Here is a 23013-nt window from a genome sequence, read left to right as displayed (position 1 = left end):
CCTGTCACGATCGTCGTTATGAATAGACCAAGGCACAGCGTGAGTAGAGTTCCACATATTTTAAATAAACCGAAACTCAGCAAAGCAAAACAAACAAGCACAAAAAAACGAAACGTGACGCTACTGTTGTGCACTCAGGCAACTAAATGTAGACAAGATCCCTAAATGTAGACAACGATAAACAGCTGCCTCTGATTGGGAACCATATCAGGCCACCATAGACATACAAATTCACCTAGATGACCCACCCAAGTCACTATCACGCCCCAACCAACACAGAGAATAAACAGCTTACTGCGTTCAGGGCGTGACAGACCCACTGGGAATGTGATGAAATAAATTAAAACTGAAATAAATCAGTCTCTACTATTATTCTGACATTTCACGTTCTTCAAATAATGTGGTGATCCTAACTGACCTAAGACAGGGAATTTTTACTTGGATTAAATGTCAGGAATTGTGAAAAACTGAGTTGAAATGTATTTGGCTAAGGTGTATGTGAACTTCCGACTTCAACTGTATGTGGTAGATAATGTATAGTATACATATATGGTAGGTAATGTATGCTATTCATATACGGATAGCGCCTGGTGTAGAATCGCAGGGTCATTTAACCAGTCTTACTGTAAAATGTCCTTCCCAGGGGGTCAAATAGCCAGCTCTGACAGTGACTCCCATTACACTGCACTACTATGCAGACTCTGATCAATAGTGAACAGTAGTAGTGCACTGTATGAGGAATAGGATGTTAATGGTCGATGTTAAAGTAGTACCCTTTCTGGGGAATATGGTGTCATTTGTGCCACAGATCCTGTACCCATGGGCGAGGTCGATAACGGGTGACCACTGACGGGCACCGTCCGGATCGCGTGCAGTACCAGGAAGGCTAACCCTGGCACTAACAATGACATGATGACTCATCTTTCCTCCCCACTAGCTAATCCTGCTTCCCAGCTATTTGCTCCCTGCACACCCAGCCCGTCCAACACTCTGTTTCCAAGCCTAACCCATTCTTCCTCATTATTCTGCATTTTCCCATTTCTCTTGAGTTGGCACACTATCTGCTATCACAAAAGGACACACAATAGTATATCTAATCATATTGAAATGTCTGTTGAAAGGACCGTATTCTCTCTCTTAGGTAACACCGATGAATGAAACGCACACAGTACTTCAACCACATGTTCCAGCCCCAGCCATGACCTGGTTTGTCCTCTACCTCTTGCCTTGTACCGCACCCTGGTGGTCAATTCTGTAAAGTACATCCTCATGTGGTACTGAAACAATGAACAGTACAGTTGTCGCCCATAAAGCATAATGGAAAAAACAGTACATGTCGCTGTTTCATATTGACCCAAAATATCAGTCAAATTCTAAACAGCCATGGGTCTTTTCATTGACAAATAATTGAATAATTGACAATAATTGAACATGGGTTCATGCTGGTCTTGAACAAGCCTGTATACAAAGCAGCCCTACAGCATCAGGAGTGGCCATTCCTGATTTAGCATAACCCTTGCTCTCCCCCCATCCCTCGTTCTCCCTCCCCCATACCTCTATCTCTGGATCTGGCAGCTGGCATGTAGTCCACCCAGCATCGTTCAACCCCTCTGGCTGACACTCAATGCTTTTTGTTTTTTCATTCTCCATGCTGCAGCTGTGCTTGGCTGTCACCCTCCACACAGAGGGTGTCTCTGCCACCACCCCGGCCCCGCTCCAGGACAACTGCTCATTGACAAAGGTCCTTGATGTTTTCTGAGGCACCCCTCATGTCGAACCAGGTAAGACGCACTCCGTCTGAGGTCAAGGGTTAGGGGTCAGGCAATACGGTTGGAGAGACAAGCTGCTATCCCAGCTGGAACATCATAGCAGCCTCTGCAACTATCCATGCCTGTTTGTGTGTCTGTTTCTCTATAGTGTCGACTCATCACTATTTTCAGGACTGTTATAAGATCAGGTCAAGGTTCAATCAGAAATGTAATGTCCTCAACTATGGCTTCAGTGGATTAGAATGTCATCATTTAGGTTAGTAGACTGGGCCTGAAGTTACTCAAGTGCTGGAGAGGTTGCCTTGACGCCTAACGCCTTTGTTGTTTGTTGTTGTTGCTTTACTAAGGTCTGTTACATATGTGTTGGTTATAATTACCCAGTATATTTTATTGTAATGACTGATTATACACTGAGTATACTTAAGCAATAATTGTGTGGTATATGGCCAACATACCACGGCTGAGGGCTGTTCTTAGGCACGACGCATCGCAGTGTCTGGACACAGCCCTTAGCCGTGGTATATTGGCCATATACATGCTATTATAAACTGGTTATCAATTTAATTAGGGCAGTAAAAATATATATTTTGTCATACATGGCTGTCAGCCAATCAGCATTCAGGGCTCGAACCACCCAGTTTATAAAAAACATTAAGAAGACCTGTTAGTTCCATGACATAGACTGACCAGGTGAATCCAGGTGAAAGCTATGATACCTTACTGATGTCACTTGTTAAATCCACTTCAATCAGTGTAGATGAAAGGGAGGAGACAGGTTAAAGAAGGATTTTTCAGCCTTGAAACAATTGAAACATGGATTGTGTATGTGTGGGATTCAGAGGGTGAATGGGCAAGACAAAAGATTTAAGTGCCTTTGAACAGGGTATGCTAGTAGATGCCAGGTCCACCGATTTGTGTCAAGAACTGCAACGCTGCTGGGTTTTTCTCACTCAACAGTTTCCTGTGTGTATCAAGAACGGTCCACCACCCAAAGGAAATCGAGCTAACTTGACACAACTGTGGGAAGCATTGGAATCAACATGGGCCAGCATCCCTGTGGAACGCTTTCGACACCTTGTAGAGTCCATGCCCTGACAAATTTAAGCTGTTCTGAGGCAAAAAAGGGGGGGGTGGTGGGAGTTTGCAACTCAATATTAGGAAGGTGTTCTTAATGTTTGGTATACTCAGTGTATAATTATCCAGTCATCATTCATTTCATTTACACGTCTATATCGACAGCAAGCAAAAAACTCCCATCTAAAAATAGCAACTAATCCATAGGTATGCTCTGACCAAATGCATTGACAATATGACGTCTGTGTCTTGTTTCTACCCCCTATATACTGTAGGTGTCTCAGGAAAAATAATTGTAACATAATTAACTGTGACAATCCTATAAATCTCTTTCTCGCCTCTTACCCTCTCCCTCCTTTCTCCCCCTCTCAGGGCAGGGATGGAGAAGAGTTAGCCAGACCAGAACCTCCACCACAGAAGCCTGTCCGCAGACCAGGTCCAGGTAAGGAACACGAACACGAACACACACACAGTGACCACTGACTCAACTAAAGCTCACTGACTACAACAAAGAGTGTGAGTCAGACACTGTTTCAGTCTCTGTGGCAGACAATCAATCACAGACTGAAGTAAATATAGACCATATTCCAAGTACCACTGGACCAGGAGACACAACCAAGCCTTGTCTCCTTTACCAGCTGTGTGACCTAAACTCAGTTTATTAGGTACCCCCCCCGTTCACGTAAATGGTTCGGTGCTACAGACAGTGAGTCACGTGGCTTGCTATATAAAGCAGGCAGACGGGCATCAAGGCATTCAGGTACTGTTCAATTGAACGTTAGAATATGCAAAACGAGTGACCTAAGCGACATTGAGCAGGGTATGATCGTCAGTGCCAGGCGTGCCGGTTCAGGTATCTGGGAATGCACAACTCCTCGGTCCTTGTCACGGACGGGCTATTGCGGCAGACGACCACACCAAGTTCCACTCCTATCAGCTAAAAACAAGCAGAAGCGGCCCCAGTGGAAACGCCATCACCAACACTGGACAATTGAGAAGTGGAAAAACATTGTCTGGTCCGAAGATTCCCAGTTCCTGTTGCATCATGCTGATGGCAGAGTCAGGATTTGGAGTAAGCAGCATGAGTCCATGGCCCCATCCTGCCTGGTGTCAACAGTACAGGCTGGTGGCGGTGGTGTAATGGTGTAGGGAATGGGGGGGGGGGATCCGACCTGGTTCTAGATGGGTGTATCTGTAACGGTAATCCTCTTCCTCTTCAACCGAAGAGGAGGAGTAGTGATTGAACCAAGGCGCAGCGGGTTGTGATGACATATTTATTTACAGAAAACACGAACTTGACTATAAACTAACAAAACGGAGTAGACAAACCTGGACATGCGAACTTACATAAAACGCAGAACTCATGAACAGGAAAATGACTACACAAAAGACCGAACTTACAAACAAACCGAACAGTCCCGTATGGTGCGACAAACACTGACACAGGAGACAACCACCCACAACGGAACACTGTGAAACAACCTACCTAAATATGACTCTCAATTAGAGGAAAACGCAAAACACCTGCCTCTAATTAAGAGCCATACCAGGCAACCCTTAAACCAACATAGAAACAGAAAACATAGAATGCCCACCCAAACTCACGTCCTGACCAACTAACACATACAACAAACTAACAGAAATAGGTCAGGAACGTGACAGTATCTAATAAACTGAGTGTATATACCATTATCTTATCTTGTAAAGTTATCCTTGGGGTCAAGAAGTCTTTACACCAAGTATACTAAAACCGTTAGGGTCCCTATTTCAGAACACTGCGGTCTAATAACATGTGAGTGTTGCAGGCTGGTGGTAGCAGCATTCCTCTACATAGTTACCACGCCATTGAAATATGATCTCTGGTCCTATGAGCGCCACAGCGTGAATTCACCTCACACAGCCTTATCGGGGAGCTTTAACTAGCAAAGCTCCTATCCTCTAGTTACAACCAAGTATATATTTTCACTCTCCCTCATCTCATTTCTCTCACACTCTACTCACCCGTTCTGCACCACTAGCCGTTAGAGTATACACCACCAACACCATGTCCTTGCCTGCTCCCAATGGATGTACTATGTTATGGTGGTGGTCAACCTAGTGAGTATCCCCCTGGCTAACTCTGATCTGTTTCTCTGGAGAAATGTACGCTCAGGAGAGAAGGAGGACCCTCCAGGAGAGGACCATGCCTTCTCAACAGGAACCTCCAGTCATGCAGCAAGTCCCCAAGATGATGTCCAGAGAACCCAGTCTCCCTGCCAGAAGCAGTGAGCCCACCTCTCTTTCTCGCTCTCAAAACTCTCTCTCTTTATCTCTCAAAAACATCTCAAAGACACCTGATTTATGCTATTATAACCCCTGTCTTTGTTCCTCTTCTTCTCTGTGTATCTCAGTGTCTCTGCGTAAAGCTATGTCTCTCCAGAACTTGAGCCAAATAGAGACACCCTGGGAAGGGGTCACCCTCAACCGCTGTCTGTTCATAGCCATCACCATCCTGCTGTTCAGCACTGGCTTTCAGAAACTACATGGCAAGTAGACAAGTGTAACCCACACCCCACTACATACAGTATACTGTATACAGTAAATCATCTCTTTTCCATAGGAGAACTGGCACACCTCTGAGGTGCTGGGAATAAAAAAAGTACTTTGTCATTAATGATTAAAGTGATTTCCATGACGGATGTGATTGTCCTGTCATCCTATAGAAACCATAAAAGGTGGACGGGGTGTGGAGGAAGAGGAGTATGACATTGCACTGACTGTGAGGCGCTCCGCGCTGAGACACAAAGCCAAACCACAGGAGGTAGTGGTACAGACATACAAAATACTCTCCCGTCTCTCTGGGCTCAGAAACCTCATTCCCGACATGGTATGGATTACAGGAGATTTGAAGCCAAGCAGCACTCATAAAAGCCTGCAGTGGGTGCTGGTTTTCATCTGCACTTTGCAGATCAGCTACTACCGTCACTGACGGTTAGCTGGACAATCCATTAAAATATGGATAAGTATATTGATTTTAGCTGCATGTGTGTGTATGGAATCTCACACTTCCATACAACAGGCTTAATTAGTATGGTTGAATCGTGCTTGAAATACTCGGACGTCATACAACATTCACTGAAAACGTGTATGGGACCACAACAATTCCACCTATTTATACAATTCCATCCATTTATACCCCAGAATGCATAGCTGGCGGAAAGGTACACCAGATAGATAGTGCTCTACGCATGTCTCTGATTTGATTGACCGCTTTACCTGGACAACTTTCCCAAATCGGATTCTTAAGTTTGATAACGAGCGAGATATTAACACAAACACCACAGCATTTTCAAATAGTACGTTGTTTTATGAGTATAAAGTACATACTCATGCAGTGTTAAAGTTAGCATGCAGTACCTTTTTCCAAAGATGTTCTGCACCTCTGTGTTTGCTTATGACCATTTCCTGTTTCTGTAGCCTGAGACGTCTCTGTATGAGGTGCTCTTCTGGTGGTTACCTGACTTTGATGATGATAATGAAGAAGCTGATGAAGGGGAAACCAAACAAGGTCGAGTGAAGAAAAGGGTTCGAGAGAGGTCGCTGAAGGGCCTGAGAAGCAGTGGAACACCAGAGACAAGACTTGTCAAAGCCAGAGTGGGGAAGACAAAAGATAAGAGGGCCAAGCGAGAGAGGGATGAAGGAACTAAGGGAAAGAAAAAGGGAAAACAGGCCAAGCTGATTGATGTGGAAAAATTGGATGAGGAAATCAATGAAGAGGAAGACGAGGTAAAACCCAAGAAGCTACAAAAGGTTATGAAGTCAAAAGCCAGCCAATCTTAAGGCAAACACCACGCTGTCTGATGAAACATTTAGTGAAGGAGTACAACGATAGATCTAGTTCTCCATTTGTAATTGTAAAATGAGGCCACAACACTTACAACTAATACATGCTGTTGGCTCATTGGCAGCCATTACAAGTGCCAGTCAGAAGAGCAAACCAGTTCTTAGTATGCCATGTACTTCTTGCTTAGAATATTGAATGATTTGTGGTTTGTATTGTAAAGATGAGACTTATGATTAATTGTAAGGGTGCTATTGTAAAATAACTGCTCAACTGGGGCCTCTTTATAGGAATGCTGGATGTTTCAGACTGCCTAGGCAACTTATGCAATTGTTTTGATAACACTGTAAATACTGTACTTGAAAAAAATATACAGTGGGGAGAACAAGTATTTGATACACTGCCGATTTTGCAGGTTTTCCTACTTACAAAGCATGTAGAGGTCTGTCATTTTTATCATAGGTACACTTCAACTGTGAGAGACGGAATCTAAAACAAAAATCCAGAAAATCACATTGTATGATTTTTAAGTAATTAATTTGCATTTTATTGCATGACATAAGTATTTGATCACCTACCAACCAGTAAGAATTCCGGCTCTCACAGACCTGTTAGTTTTTCTTTAAGAAGCCCTCCTGTTCTCCACTCATTACCTGTATTAACTGCACCTGTTTGAACTCGTTACCTGTATAAAAGACACCTGTCCACACACTCAATCAAACAGACTCCAACCTCTCCACAATGGCCAAGACCAGAGAGCTGTGTAAGGACATCAGGGATAAATTGTAGACCTGTACAAGGCTGGGATGTGCTACAGGACAATAGCCAAGCAGCTTGGTGAGAAGGCAACAACTGTTGGCACAATTATTAGAAAATGGAAGAAGTTCAAGATGACGGTCAATCACCCTCGGTCTGGGGCTCCATGCAAGATCTCACCTCGTGGGGCATCAATGATCATGAGGAATGTGAGGGATCAGCCCAGAACTACACGGCAGGACCTGGTCAATGACCTGAAGATAGCTGGGACCACAGTCTCAAAGAAAACCATTAGTAACACACTACGCCGTCATGGATTAAAATCCTGCAGCGCACGCAAGGTCCCCCTGCTCAAGCCAGCGCATGTCCAGGCCCGTCTGAAGTTTGCCAATGACCATCTGGATGATCCAGAGGAGGAATGGGAGAAGGTCATGTGGTCTGATGAGACAAAAATAGAGCTTTTTGCTCTAAACTCCACTCGCCGTGTTTGGAGGAATAGAAGGATGAGTACAACCCCAAGAACACCATCCCAACCGTGAAGCATGGAGGTGGAAACATCATTCTTTGGGGATGCTTTTCTGCAAAGGGGACAGGACGACTGCACCGTATTGAGGGGAGGATGGATGGGGCCATGTATTGCGAGATCTTGACCAACAACCTCCTTCCCTCAGTAAGAGCATTGAAGATGGGTCGTGGCTGGGTCTTCCAGCATGACAACGACCCGAAACACACAGCCAGGGCAACTAAGGAGTGGCTCCGTAAGAAGCATCTCAAGGTCCTGGAGTGGCCTAGCCAGTCTCCAGACCTGAACCCAATAGAAAATCTTTGGAGGGAGCCGAAAGTCCGTATTGCCCAGCGACAGCCCCGAAACCTGAAGGATCTGGAGAAGGTCTGTATGGAGGAGTGGGCCAAAATCCCTGCTGCAGTGTGTGCAAACCTGGTCAAGAACTACAGGAAACGTATGATCTCTGTAATTGCAAACTAAGGTTTCTGTACCAAATATTCAGTTCTGCTTTTCTGATGTATCAAATACTTATGTCATGCAATAAAATGCAAATTAATTACTTAAAAATCATACAATGTGATTTTCTGGATTTTTGTTTTAGATTCATTCTCTCACAGTTGAAGTGTACCTATGATAAAAATTACAGACCTCTACATGCTTTGTAAGTAGGAAAACCTGCAAAATTGTCAGTGTATCAAATACTTGTTCTCCCCACTGTATATACTTTCATGTAACATTTCATTTCTGCTACCCTAACTCCATCACAAAGCATTGGACACATCAATAAAGCTTTCCCTGTGTAATCTTTGAGAAACAAATAAGTATTGTATTATTCCACAAGCATATATTGTCTTTGTAGCTACACACATTTTCTTTCCAGCCAAGCACAGAGTAATTTCATAAGACACAACTCACTTTTCCACATTCTTTATTATAAAAAAAAAAGGATATTTAAAGATGAATTGTGGATCGTCAAAGATGTTGTTTAATTCAGAGGGCTCAACATCTACAATACAGGGGAATATATTCATCCTGGTGCTATTACAGAGCTCACACAACAATGACCACCTCACAATATCCACACTAGCAGAAGACTTAGAATGCATGACCATTACATGTACACTGCTTATTTCTGAGTAGTACCCCTAGTGTAGATGTTGCCAGAGACAATATTTCAGTATGACAAAATTCCCTTGGCAACTGTGTACAAAACCTACTGAATATGGACCGTCGGTAAAAATGCATGTGGATAAACAACATGGCATCCAGTTTAGAAAGTGTACATTGAAACAGTACACTTGACACAGTCCAATGAAGGGGCACTGTAGTGTAATAGCAACCAAACGACAGGCAAACACAATCAGTTGTTTTGATGGGGCATTCCTCCATGACTGTCAGAAGGGAGCGGGGGTCTCATCAGGGGTGGCATGCCCATCCCGGGGCCACCGTGTTGCATCTGATGGTGGTGGTGCATCTGAGGAGGGCCAGGGGCACCAGGGGGCATGGGGGGCATATGCATCCCCCCTGGGGGTGGAGGGGGCATGGCCTCATTGGGGGGCCGAGGCCCTATCCCACTCATCAGCGGAGGGGGGCGCTTTACACCCATCGGGGGTACGGGTCCGCTGGGTGGAGCGAGGGATTTCTCCATCTTGAAGTGGAATTGGAGGAAAAACTGGAAAGATATTGGGGGGGATTACATGTGTACATTCAGTTCAGGATTCTATTAATACCCAAATATCCTCCGAAAGATACGACCATCTATGGGACTGTCAGCACCAGTACCATACCTGTTTTGTATCTTTGTTCCAGTGGGTCCAGAAGCGACTCTCGGCTTTATCAATCTCTCTGCTTGGCACCTGCAGAAATACAGAACATACAAAACAGGTATGATTTGTCATTCACAGGAAAACAGTACAAGGCAAAGACAAATTGGAGTGATTGGGGATTCCCTTAGGTCCAAATGAAGACACACACCTTGAAGGCGATGGTCTCATATGGTTCTGCAGCCAGTAGAAGGTACTGCCAACGACGGTCTGGGGGCTCAATGCGCTGCTCGTATGCAGACATGAAGCGATGCCTGGGCCCTATGCCCTCCGCTATCTCTGGGTAATCAATCTGATAAGGGAGGAGGAGGATAGTTACTCAAGGTAACCAGTGTGTTCCAAGACTCAGAACAGTAGAAATTGCTTTCCCTCCATTGATCTGACCTTGTTGTATCTCGCTACAACAAGCATTTCACTACACCCGCAATAACATCTGTTAAACACGTGTATGTGACCAATAAAATGTGATTTGACCCATGTTAATTATGTCCATGTCTCATTCAGACTCACCTGGAAGAGTAAAGACTGTTGCCCACTCTCTTGATCTCTCTGCTTGGTTACTGTTGACAAGGGAAATAATATCAGTTCAGCTCCATGATTCTCCCCAAAGAAGGTAAGAGGGACGCTGCGCCACCTTGTGGACTGCCACACTATATATTTTTTTAAACTTTGTTATCATTTAAGGACTATTTTTGCTCTAGATTGCAGAAAATGGCATTTATAGCTATTCAAAAATGCTAAAATTGGGGCCACTGCACAGCCACCTGTACTCAGGAGCACCACCTTGTTAGAAAATCCTGGGGAGAACCCTGACAGTACATAACAGATTGTTCTGGAGTCATTGAATCCTTGATGACTAACTAACATCAAAACACATAACCTACCTTTGTACCCTGGTCGACCAATCTTCACAAATTTCTTGACCTCAACCTTCACCTTTTCAGGGGCTGGCTGGGCAGGGGCTTCTTTTGCTTCTTTGGCTGCTCTTCTCGCTCTGCATTCAACAAAACAGGGAAGTGAACAACACCAAATATACAAAGTTGTTCAATTAAAGAAACATTTAAGTAGTAATAGATATGTACTTACAAATTGGTCTGATGCTTCTTTCCCTGTGTATGGGCCAGATAGCTGCCCTGTAATGAGAAAACGGTTAAGATCATGAATTCACATGAACCTTTTGAACTAGGGCTGACCACATTTTGTCGACTGGTCAGTTGTTTGGTTGAAAGTCTGTAGGTCGACCAAGATTTTTTTTAGTCGAGCAGTTGCAAATATATATGCAGTACCAGTCAAAAGTTTGAACACACCTATTTATTTAAGGGTTTTTCTTTATTTTTACTATTTTCTACATTGTAGAATAATAGAGACATCAAAACTATGAAAACATATACTGAATCATGTAGTGACCAAAAAAAGTGTTAAACAAATCAAAATATATTTTATATTTGAGATTCTTCAAAGTAGTCACCCCCTTTGCCTTGATGACAGCTTTGCTAACTCTTGGCATTCTCTCAACCAGCTTCATGAGGTAGTCACCTGGAATGCATTTCAACTAACAGGTGTGCCTTGTTACTTTGTGAAATGTCTTTCCTTCTTAATGCATTTGAGCCAATCAGTTGTGTTGTGACAAGGTAGGCATGGTATACAGAAGATAGACCAAGTCCATATTATGGCAAGAACAGCTCAAATAAGCAAAGAGAAATGACAGTCCAGCATTACTTTAAGACATTTCCGAAAATTAAGAACTTTGAAAGTTTCTTCAAGTGGAGTCGCAAAAACCATAAAGCGCTATGATGAAACTGGCTCTCATGAAGACTGCCACAGGAAAGGAAGACCCAGAGTTACCTCTGCTGCAGAGGATAAGTTCATTAGTTACCAGCCTCAGAAATTGCAGCCCAACTAAATGCTTCACAGAGTACAAGTAACAGACAAATCTCAAACGCAACTTTTCAGAGGAGACTGCATCATTCAGGCCTTCATCGTTGAATTGCTACAAAGAAAGCACTACTAAAGAACACCAATAAGGAGGAGACTTGCTTGGGCCAAGAAACACGAGCAATGGACATTAGACCGGTGGATTTTGGTTCCAACCGCCGTGTCTTTGTGAGACGCAGTATTTAGGCAATAGGCCTGCGGGCATACATAACCCGTACTATTTACACTGTCTATGCACACTAGGTAAGACCTGGCCGGACCACCACCTATATTTTGGTTAGCGCGCCAGTTGGTGCTAAAGGTTAGGTAAGCTGTGGGAAGGCAGGAAAGGTAGGAAAGGGGACTCTAACTTTGACTTTCTTTGGTTCCGTCCAGCCCCTTTTCCCCACCTTACCGTGTTTAGGAATAATAAATTCCATGTAAACTGTATTTCTCTCTGCCTCTGTCCTTTCCCGCACCAACAATCACATACTGTTCCCTCCACGGGGAGTTGAGATGTAGCACGGTGTTATGTACGCCTCTTGGAGGAGGGAACGCAACAGTAGGTGAACAGATGATCTCCACATGTGTGGTTCCCACCGTGAAGCATAGAGGAGGTATGATGTTGTGGGGCTGCTTTGCTGGTGACACGGTCTGTGATTTATTTAGAATTCAAGGCACACTTAACTAGCATGGCTACCACAGCATTCTGCAGCGATACACCATCACATCTGGTTTGCGCTTAGTGGGACTTTCATTTGTTTTTCAACAGGACAATGACCCAGAAAACCTCCAGGCTGTGTAAGGGATATTTAAACCAAGAAGGAGAGTGAGTGGAGTGCTGCATCAGATGACCTGGCCTCCACTATCACCCGACCTGAACCCAATTGAGACGGTTTGGGATAAGTTGGACCGCAGAGTGAAGGAAAATAAGCCATCAAGTGCTCAGCATATGTATCAACTCCTTCAAGGCTATTGGAAAAGCATTCCAGGTGAAGCTGGTTGAGAGAATGCCAAGAGGGTGTAAAGCTGTCCTCAATGCAAAGAGTGGCTACTTTGATGAATCTAAAATATATTTGGATTTGTTTAACACTTTTTGGTTACTATATGATTACATGTGTTATTTCATAGTTTTGATGTCTTCACTATTATTCTACAATGTAGAAAATAGTAAAAATAAAGAAAAACCCTTGAATGAGTAGATGTGTCCAAACTTTTGACCTGTCATACACGCCTGTCTCAGTGGACTAATCCATTGTGGAGGCCGCGGGGATGGCACAACAGTATCACCAGTAGTAAATGTACCGTTAATTCCCATAATTTCTAGTCCACAATGTTTGTTTGGATACGTTAATTTATGTTAATGAACTCAATATATTATTACAGTCTTTTAGCGTTCTCATGGTCGGAGTGGACACATTGTTTGCAGACTGCACAACCTAGGCTACACTTGTAGGAAACAAGTTTTGGCTCCTGTCAATGTTGAGTAAGGACACAAATCTGATTATGCAAAGTAGGCCTAGGCTACCTGGCCTGCATGCAAATGTAGGCCTATAAATGTGCCCATTTGGGGATCTGACAATATTTCTGATTTTCTTAACTCACCACCACTGGAACTTCTCAAAGTAATTTTTTCTTCACCTCAAACAGCAAAATAAACTAAGTCTGTTTTTACAGCCATATAAACTCATATTTTTTTTTTTTTTTTAACTCACTGTCAACTGTGTTTATTTTCAGCAAACTTAACATGTGTAAATAATTGTATGAACATAACAAGATTCAACAACTGAGACAAACTGAACAAGTTCCACAGACATGTGACTAACAGAAATTGAATAATGTGTCCCTGAATAAAGGGGGGGTCAAAATCAAAAGTAACAGTCAGTATCTGGTATGGCCACCAGCTGCATTAAGTAGTGCAGTGCATCTCCTCCTCATGGACTGCACCAGATTTGCCAGTTATTGCTGTGAGATGTTACACCCCTCTTCCACCAAGGCACCTGCAAGTTCCTGGACATTTCTGGGGGGAATGACTCTAATCCTCACCCTCTGATCCAACAGGTCCCAGACGTGCTCAATAGGATTGAGATCCGGGCTCTTTGCTGGCCATGGCAGAACACTGACATACCTGTCTTGCAGGAAATCACACACAGAACAAGCTGTATGGCTGGTGGCATTGTTATGTCAGGATGAGCCTGCAGGAAGGGTACCACATGAGGGAGGAGGAAGTCTTTCCTGTAACTCACAGCATTGAGATAGCTTGCAATGACAAGCTCAGTCCGATGATGCTGTGACACACCACCCCAGACCATGACAGATCCTCCACCTTCAAATCGATCCTGCTCCAGAGTACAGGCCTCGGTGTAACGCTCATTTCGGGAATCCAACCATCATCCCTGGTGAGACAAAACCGCGACTCGTCAGTGAAGAGCACTTTGCCAGTCCTGTCTGATCCAGCGACGGTGGGTTTGTGTCCATAGGTGACATTGTTGCCGGTGATGTCTGGTGAGGACCTGCCTTACAACAGGCCTACAAGCCCTCAGTCTAGCCTCTCTCAGCCTATTGCAGACAGTCTGAGCACTGATGGAGGGATTGTGCATTCCTGGTGTAACTCGGGCAGTTGTTGTTGCCATCCTGTACCTGTCCCGCAGGTGTGATGTTCGGATGTACCGATCCTGTGCAGGTGTTGTTACACGTGGTCTGCCACTGCGAGGACGCTCAGCTGTCTGTCCTGTCTCCCTGTAGTACGGTCTTAGGCATCTCACAGTAAGGACATTGCAATTTATTGCCCTGGCCACATCTGCAGTCCTCATCTCATGCCTCTTTGCAGCATGCCTAAGGCACGTTCACGCAGATGAGCAGGGAACCCTGGGCATCTTCTTTTGGTGTTTTTCAGAGACAGTTGAAAGGCCTCTTTGGTGTCCTAATTTTTCATAACTGTGAACTTAATTGCCTACTGTCTGTAAGCTGTTAGTGTCTTAACGACCATTCCACAGGTGCATGTTCATTAATTGTTTATGGCTCATTGAACAAGCAAGGGAACCCGTGTTTAAATCTTTTACAATGAAGAGCTGTGATGTGATTTGGATTTTTACAAATTATCTTTGAAAGACAGGGTCCTGAAAAAAGGATGTTTCTTTTTTTGCTGAGTTTAGTTCCTCAAAGTAGCCTATTTAAAAATAAAATTCCAGCTTTCTTTCAATAACCACTCAGCTTGAAAGAGAGGGAAAAAATGTCATGCTCTAATCCGGTGGAAACATCATAAAATAGGCCTACCTGATTACTTCTTATCCCTTGCGCAAATAGCCTACAGCTATGTCTGTCTGAAACTCACTGGAGCTGGAAATTCTGAAGGCCCAGAATATTTGAGACAATGTTGCAAGTTTGCTAGAGTGAGCTTCAGGCCAGACCAAGTTAATAGTTGATACAATGTTTCAAGTTCCTTGCAGACAGGCCATGCATAGCCAATGTGAATTATAGGATATTTATAAGGATATTTTCTACCTGCAATGTTTTAATTTGTAGGCTATTTTTTTTTTACATTGTTGGCAACGGCAATAGAACTTACTTTTAGAATTTTGATTAACCACATAATCATTTTGAGATACGAAGACTTATTATAAATTAAATTAAACTGTTCCACAAAAATCATAACTGGCACACGGATTGGTAGAAATGGTAAGATAAATTGGCACTCCAAATGGAAATGGTTGCCACCTCCTGGTGTAGCCTCTTAGGAGCATAACAGCAGAATCTGTGAAGGCCAGCAGCAGCGGAGGAAGAGGGTCGGGAACCGTTTTTCTTCTTCTGGTTAGACTATCTTGATCTCTGGCTCCCTCAAATCATTTGTGTGTCTTAATTATTTAAATCACAGTGTGCTTAAAGCATCAGACAAGCTCAGTAGCCTACATATTGTTGATTTTATTAAAACACATAGGGTGTGTCGATATAGGGAAAAATACATGTTTTAAAATTTTGACTAATCGATTGAACAGACGACTCTAGGCCAACCAAGATTTTTTTGGGGGGGACTGCCCTAAATTTAACATCATATAAAGAGAAGAGTTATGGTGTGTTAAAATGAGCACTTTCTTACCTCATTGTTGTGGAGTGTCAGACACAGTTTACACTCATAAGAGCCCAGATGGTTCTTCATGAAATAGGGGTCCTTGTTGATGTCGATGGTCTCCAGGGCCAGCTGGCGGAGCCGCTCTCGCCTATCCCGGTTGCTCTCCGAGGAGGACGCCACGCCACCGCTCCCCGTCTTGCCCCCAGCTCTGTGTTGGAAATCCATCTTTGCGGGGCGATGGATTCACTCACCCTCAAACCTCCTCCTGCTGCTAGACAGCTGGTCAAATACTCTGAAAATATGTCTTCAGACTGTGGAGAAACATACAGGAAGAATATTGTCAATGTTATGTTTGTAACAAATACAAGCAAAATAACTAAGATTGATTAGCTCAATTCCACAACTTATCTGCACTGTGGCATAGAAGGTGGAAACTACTTAACTAGCTAGCCACCTATGTGGCTGTGATTGGCAATTGCCAATCTAACCTTTGCCATTGGAGAACAACACGTAAAATCTATTCATATGATGCATTTGCAGAACAACTAAAACCACGTAACGTTACCTAGTTAATAGATTAGCGTGCGACTAATTAACTAGCTAGCTATTTATCCAATACTAACTAGTTACATTATCCATTTGCAAACATAACTACATCAAAGCACTGCATGTATTAACTAAGTCAAATTAGTTACATCTAATCTACGTTACTGGGTTTTGGTGCGCATGTTAGCTAAAGTAGCTTTGTTGAGCTAACCGGCAAGGTAGCTCAACATAATGACGATTTTAACTTTAAACGAACAAAACGGGGCACCTTTTCATATCTGGTTGCCGTATATGTAGATGCCTCTATTAAAATAAATACAATACCCTAGCTAATACCACATTTACCAGATAATGACTAGTTTTAAAACTCACCAATTAATTTACGTTTCGATCACGCTGTTCGCAATTTAAACACTCCTGCGCACGCGCGAACATCAGTTTTGTACTTTTGTATATCTTTATTGACAAATGTACACAAAACACAATTTGACAATGTCAAATGCGGTCTTTCTTTAGCTTTACTGTACGAACTAGATTAACAAAAATATCAATATCTTATTTACTTCCCTTTCTAAAATTTGAGACATCCCTTTGGCCATAATTTATAGCCTATAATGTTCAAATGCGTATCAGTCCAACCACAAAATGTCCTCACACGGTCACCATACTACGAAAGCAAGTGTCACATATGAAGGAGTGTGCACTTTTCTTTTTTCTAGGGACGTAGCTAGGCTAGTATCGAACACTTCGACCTCAGTGTGTTTAACCAACCACAAGTCAACACATTTCATGACGCTTTGTCAGTTAGGCAGCGAGTAGTTGAAAGTAAGTGCACTTCTTCTGACAGCAGCAGGAGGCGGCTTGTGAGGAACTAGCTGAAACGAGTTTACCCGCATGAAACTACCGCAGTGAGACGTGTAACGATGGATATTACCAACACTGACATTTTGACAGAATAGCAAGCTAGGCTAGGTTGCCCTCCGCCATAAGGACATGGCTCTTTTTTAGTTGAGAGTGTTGCTTACCAAAGATTTGTATAATTAACGGTCAACCCTGTGCTGCATTTGTGAACCGCCTCAGGATGCGTTTCAATGAGAAGGAACTCATTTCGTTGAGTCGTCAACCATCTGAGAGGGCAGCGGAACTTGGCATGCGAGGACCGAAGAAAGGAGATGGTATGACTAATCCGAGTGGGATCACTATCATTATCACTGATGTCCATAACACCTAGTCTAGATCTTAGCTACTCTAACTTGCCGGTTAGCAATTGTTACTCATTCATTGGAAGGCTACTGTAATGTCAAATTGATGGCATGATCAGGAAGACGTTTGCTCATTCATTCATTTGTTCTCATCTGTTATGCCAGTTGTAAAGAAGAGGTTGGTGAAGCTGGTGGTTAATTTCCTGTTCTACTTCCGAACTGATGAGGAGGAGGTAGGACGAGTTACCACCACCATCTTATGTCTGTCTCTGACTGTATGGGGATTGGGCAAGTGACAGTGGGTGTTTTTTCTCTCCTTGACAGCCTCAGGGTGCCTTGTTGCTAGAGCAGTGTCGGGTAGAAAGAGAGGACAGCCAAGCCTTCTCTATCAGTGAGTCCAAAACTGATCTCTTCTCTGCATTCATTGTTGAGTTTGGTTGGCTGTGACCCACTTTTTGTTTGACTTTTTTTGTAATTTAGCAGATGCTCTTATCCAGAAGAAATATTGCTAGAGTGCCCAACAAGAAAATAAAAACAAAGTCCATTTTAAACTTTAGTCATCGTACAAAAACATTGTGGGAACTGCTGTCCTAAGGAACCAATCTTCTCTCAGCTTTTCTAGATGAGGCAGAGAGGAAGTACCTGTTTGAGTGTGACTCCCAGGAGCAGTGTCAGGAGTGGATTGACTCCATCATCAAGGCCAGGTAATATAGGACTGCCCCATTTTACTTGCCTATTAGTGCAGAGGGTACAGCTACAGAAGCTATTCAGGACCAAGGTGGGTGACTATTTTTGTGTGACTCATCCTAGTTGCAACTCTATTCCTCATCTGTCCTACAGTTATGAGTTCATGAGGAAGAACTTGATCTTCTATCGTACAGAGATCCACCGGCTGACCGGCAAGGTAAGACAGACAGACCTGTTATCTGGATGGTCTCTTCTAACCATAGACTTTACAAAGTAACTTTACACAACCTGAATACACACTGATTACCTTCTCCTAGGACCCTCTGGAGCAGTATGGTATTGAAGATGAGACGCGCTTCCAGGTCACTAGTGGCCTACAGCTCATGCCTAAAGACATTTAAGATGTACTGTAGCCCCTGCCTACCTATGATGGACTAGTCACACCAACCACATCCCTTAGCATCTCAATATTATAGTGGTCTTTTCTTGCGAGAGAGTCCAACCTAGGTAAATGGGAAAGCCTTTTATATTTTAGATTAATTGTTTGTCTGTTTTTATGTTTGTTGTAATGATATGGCCTCCTATATCCACGTACTGTACAACTCTTTCACAGGCTACTGCAGTGATATTCAACCTTTTTACTCAATTTTTTTCCCGACAGAATTTCTGGGGACCACATTTTTTCCCCTACAATATTAACTTTGACCTTTCTGTCACCTGCTGTACATTTAGTCATTTCACTCATTGAGTTGGCTGGCTGTGTGATTCTCATTTCCTATATATGTAGATATGTTTTTTTTTTACAATGGTTTTCTAGTGTAAGAAGCTGTGTTCTTAGTACAATGTGACGACTGTAAAGCTGTCAGCCTTTGAATGTGCAGAGGTTTTTGACTTCTTGAACCCCCCCCCCAGTGAATGAGACTGAAATGATGTACAGGCTGCACTTTTATCCAACCCACTTCTTTTTTCACTTCATGTTCTTGTATGTCATGTGTTTAGCCAGATTGGCAATACCTTTTTAGCTTGACCAATATTCCACGACAGTTGATCTTATTGGTGTTTGGTATGATTACTAATCTTATTTGTACTTTAGACCAATGTTTTCATGATACTTTTGCACATGTTTGTCTAGAGAATGGATTTGACTTGTGTACAGTCTCTCTCTGTAACAAATACTTGTCATGACTAGTTTAAGAATTGCACTCATCTACCTTCTTACCTGCCTACTTTTAAAGCTATTTTACATCAGTTAATCTGTTTGTCTAACACTTTAATTCAAATTGAGGACTACTGTTATTTAAATGTGAAACTGACAATGTCATCCTCTAAAACTGTTTTATCCAAAATCAAAGTCTGACTTGGAATAGAGCAGCAGTGATCTTACAATGGTAACAATGCATGTTACTTTTTTCCAGACTACAATTTCCTCAACACTGCATCACTGTTCTAGGACACTGTATCAATGGATTTGCAGAATGTCCTTCCAATAATGACAATGCTTTGATAATGTCTGGGTATGTATGTTGAATGTTTCTGTTGCGTTACTTTGGCACGTTGAGTGTGCCGTGTGGTTAAACCTCAAGCCTGATTCTGCTTTTACTTCAAGTAATACAATGTAAATTTCACTGTCATACTTCAATACCACCAAGTATGAGATCTACAATGTATTTTTTTTTTTTTTTTTGAATAAAGTCAGATTTTAAAGACATAACCTTTTGTGAGTGAACATGTTTATTCCAAGCTTTTATCAATGTATAAGTCAAAATGTAGTGTAAAAATGGTCTCCCTGTCACCAGTTGATCTATTGCTCACGCTGTGTCAAACAACTTCTATCTAGTGCACAGAGACCGGATGCCCCCGATTTCCAGCGACAGTCCCTGATTCTGGTGGCCTGTCCCTGACTAGAGCTGTCTCAAATGTTCCTGATTATTCTTCAAATAAAAAAGCAAAGATTTAGACTGATATTTCAATAATCAAATGATGTATCGCTGGTGACACCTTAATTGGGGAGGACTGGCTGGAATGGGATAAATGAAATGCAGCACTCCACCATTCAGGCCATTATGGTAGAGTGGCCAGAAGGAAGCCACTCCTCAGTAAAAGGCCGCTGACAGCCCGCTTGGAGTTTGCTAAAGGACTCTGACCATGAAAAACAAGATTCTCTGGTCTGATGAAACCAAGATTGAACTCTTTGGCCTGAATGCCAAGCATCATGTCTGGAGGAAACCTGGCACCATTCCGCTGGTAAAGCACGGTGGTGGCAGCGCCATGCTGTGGGGATGTTTTCCAGTGATTAGTCAGGGTCGAGGGAAAGATGAACGGAGCAAAGTACAGGCGTGGCTTCGGGACAAGTCTCTGAATGTCCTTGAGGTTCCCATCCAGAGCCCGGACTTGAACCAGATTGAAAAGACCTGAAATTAGCTTTGCAGTAATGCTCCCCATCCAACCTGACAGAGCTTGAGAGGATCTGCAGAGAAGAATGGGAGAAACTCAGCAAATACAGGTGTGTCAAGCTTGTAGCATCACCCAAGAAGACTCTAGGCTGTAAACCCTGCCAAAGGTGCTTCAACAAAGTACTGAGTAAAGTGTCTGAATACTTCTCTAAATGTGATCCTTCAGGGTATTTGTTTTTATACATTTGCAAACATGTCATTATGGGGTATTGTGTGTAGATTGAGGATTTAGAATAAGGCTGTAAAGCAACAAAATGAAAGTATTCACACCCTTTCTCCCCCAAAAATATTCTTACAGCCTGAATTTTAAATTTATTAAATTTCTATTTTTTGTCACTGGCCTACACACAATAACCAATAATATCAAAGTGGAATTATGTTTTTTGAAGTTTTAACTAAATATGAAAAGCTGAAATGTCTTGAGTCAATAAGTATTCAACCCCTTTGTTATGACAAGCCTAAAGTTCAGGAGTAAAAATGTGCATAAGTTGCATGGAATCACTCTGTGTCAATAGTAGTATTTAACATGATTTTTGAATGACTTCCTCCTCTCTGTACCCCACACCCACAATTGACAGAGTGAAAATAAGGAAGCCTGTACAGATTAAAAAATATTCAAAAACATGCATCCTGTTAGCAACAAGGCACTAAAGTAAAAATGCAAAAAGTGTGGCAAAGCAATTTCCTTTTTGTTCTGAATACAAAGTGTAATGTTTGGGGAAATCCAATACAACACATTATTGACTCAAGACATTTCAGCTTTTCATTTTTAATTAATTTGTATACAGTGAAAAAACATAATTCCACTTTGACATTATGGGGTATTGTGTGCAGGCCAGTGACACAACATCTACATTCAATACATTTGAAATTCCGGCAGTAACTCAACAAAATGTGAAAAAAGTAAAGGGGTATGAATACTTTCTGAAGGCACTGTATCATTGGGTCCTACATTTCAGCACTACAAGACAGGGCTCATTCGTTACTGTATTACAAGAAAGCAGCTACCAGAATGACCACTAGCGACAAAGCTTGCACTAGCGACAAAGCCTGTTTTTTGGTGAATTCACTCACCTGTTCACAAATTCGGACTCCATTTTCTCTGCACAACATGTAATGGATATAATGGAAAATGTGCATTTGTCTTTTTCTCTCACTTTGTGACATCAGGGCTGGCAACATTGCAGAATGTGAAACTGAAAGAGACTCTGTTTCCATTTAGCCTACTGCCAGTTAAATCTTTCCCGAAAAAGAATTGTGCCTTTTGCACGTGTCTTCTAACAGAGGTATTTTTCCACAAAACAAACAGGGGTTCCAGTGACACATTGTTGACAGAGTAACTGCTCCTTTCTGCTGTTCCTCCACCATGCTCTGTAACCCACACCCTACTCAATTATTGACACAAGCAATCTCATTAGGTTTAATAGAGTGGACTCATCAGAGCACCAGAGAGAGAACATTTAGTTGTTTTCCTGTCCTGATGTGTGCCATTGTGTTTTTTGTTGTTGTTGCATACTTGCAGTTGTCTGTGTGTCTGTCTTTGTGTGAAATAGAGAGAATTTGGCAGGGTGGTGCATGTAGTATGAATACAGACAGAGGTTTAGACTCTGTGGTTGGTCTCTCTGTCTTGTTACCATTCAGGAAGGGACTTTCCCAGAGGACAGTTGTTGAATTCCTTCCTTGAAGGTATCCCAATGGGCACAGATGTCAGTTCAACGTCTAGTTTTGATTTACTTTTGATTGAGTTGTCAACTAACGTGATTTCAATGTGAAATCAACGAAAAATGTTAACCATGTCATTGGATTTAGGTTAAAAAAATGGTGAAAATAATAATAATATTCCTGAAATTCCTTTACATTGATGACTTTTTGAAAATCCAATCAGTTTTTGCACTTTGATTCAACGTCATCATGGCCAGCACAAAGACTGAAATATGACATGTTGTTATTCCACATTTTATATTCTATGGGAGTTATTGGAGGAACGACTTGGGAGCATTCACTAGGTTTGAACTAGTTGAGAACGATAAACGCAACTCCTAACATCACCCCTGGTGAGACAAAATCGTGACTCGTCAGTGAAGAGCACTTTTTGCCAGTCCTGTCTCCCTGTAGCGCTGTCTTAGGCGCCTCACAGTACGGACATTGCAATTTATTGCCCTGGCCACATCTGCAGTCCTCATGTCAGTAGAAAGGCCTCTTTAGTGTCCTACGTTTTCATAACTGTGACCTTAATTGCCTACCGTTTGTAAGCTGTTAGTGTCTTAACGACCGTTCCACAGGTGCATGTTAATTAATTAATTGAACAAGCATGGGAAACAGTGTTTAAACCCTTTACAATGAAGATTTGTGAAGTTATTTGTATTTTTACGACTTATCATTTGAAGACAGGGTC

The 23013-nt window shown here is 42.5% G+C and overlaps 3 protein-coding genes and 1 long non-coding RNA gene across 7 annotated transcripts; 2 read left to right on the top strand and 2 right to left on the bottom strand.

Moving 5' to 3' along the window:
- Positions 1 to 1592: 1592 nt before the first annotated feature.
- LOC139550312 (uncharacterized) lies at positions 1593 to 8758 on the top strand. 2 transcript variants are annotated; one of them, XM_071361134.1, is made up of 6 exons: positions 1593 to 1781; positions 3216 to 3285; positions 4982 to 5107; positions 5234 to 5368; positions 5546 to 5709; positions 6300 to 8758. In XM_071361134.1, exons 1-6 carry the CDS (start codon positions 1749 to 1751, stop codon positions 6660 to 6662), a joined length of 891 nt encoding a protein of 296 aa, XP_071217235.1. In that variant the 5' UTR covers positions 1593 to 1748; the 3' UTR covers positions 6663 to 8758. The 2 variants fall into 2 exon arrangements, with proteins under 2 accessions (XP_071217235.1, XP_071217236.1); XM_071361135.1 differs by having other exon boundaries at positions 1611 to 1781; positions 5546 to 5643; positions 6300 to 8757.
- A 77-nt stretch (positions 8759 to 8835) lies between these two features.
- Positions 8836 to 16899, bottom strand: sf3a2 (splicing factor 3a, subunit 2). Of its 2 annotated transcripts, none has more exons than XM_071361132.1 (8): positions 16649 to 16899; positions 15758 to 16041; positions 10834 to 10880; positions 10632 to 10741; positions 10258 to 10307; positions 9899 to 10039; positions 9712 to 9780; positions 8836 to 9596 (listed from the first exon to the last, which is right to left on the bottom strand). In XM_071361132.1, exons 2-8 carry the CDS (start codon positions 15953 to 15955, stop codon positions 9285 to 9287), a joined length of 927 nt encoding a protein of 308 aa, XP_071217233.1. In that variant the 5' UTR covers positions 15956 to 16041; positions 16649 to 16899; the 3' UTR covers positions 8836 to 9284. The 2 variants fall into 2 exon arrangements, with proteins under 2 accessions (XP_071217233.1, XP_071217234.1); XM_071361133.1 differs by lacking the exon at positions 16649 to 16899 and adding an exon at positions 16545 to 16605.
- Positions 16900 to 16952: 53 nt separating this feature from the next.
- plekhj1 (pleckstrin homology domain containing, family J member 1) lies at positions 16953 to 19876 on the top strand. 2 transcript variants are annotated; one of them, XM_071361137.1, is made up of 6 exons: positions 16953 to 17451; positions 17644 to 17711; positions 17803 to 17869; positions 18092 to 18182; positions 18319 to 18382; positions 19581 to 19876. In XM_071361137.1, the coding sequence occupies exons 1-6, from the start codon at positions 17358 to 17360 to the stop codon at positions 19653 to 19655; spliced, it is 459 nt and encodes a 152-aa protein (XP_071217238.1). In that variant the 5' UTR covers positions 16953 to 17357; the 3' UTR covers positions 19656 to 19876. The 2 variants fall into 2 exon arrangements, with proteins under 2 accessions (XP_071217238.1, XP_071217237.1); XM_071361136.1 differs by having other exon boundaries at positions 16962 to 17451; positions 18483 to 19876.
- A 2-nt stretch (positions 19877 to 19878) lies between these two features.
- On the bottom strand, positions 19879 to 21915 carry LOC139550314 (uncharacterized). The gene is made up of 2 exons (XR_011670003.1): positions 21693 to 21915; positions 19879 to 20632 (listed from the first exon to the last, which is right to left on the bottom strand). It is a non-coding gene; the product is annotated as an uncharacterized lncRNA (long non-coding RNA).
- Positions 21916 to 23013: the final 1098 nt, after the last annotated feature.

This window comes from Salvelinus alpinus, chromosome 23 (assembly GCF_045679555.1).
Source record: "Salvelinus alpinus chromosome 23, SLU_Salpinus.1, whole genome shotgun sequence".
NCBI lineage: Eukaryota > Metazoa > Chordata > Actinopteri > Salmoniformes > Salmonidae > Salvelinus > Salvelinus alpinus.
This window is presented reverse-complemented; position numbering and strand designations above follow the sequence as displayed.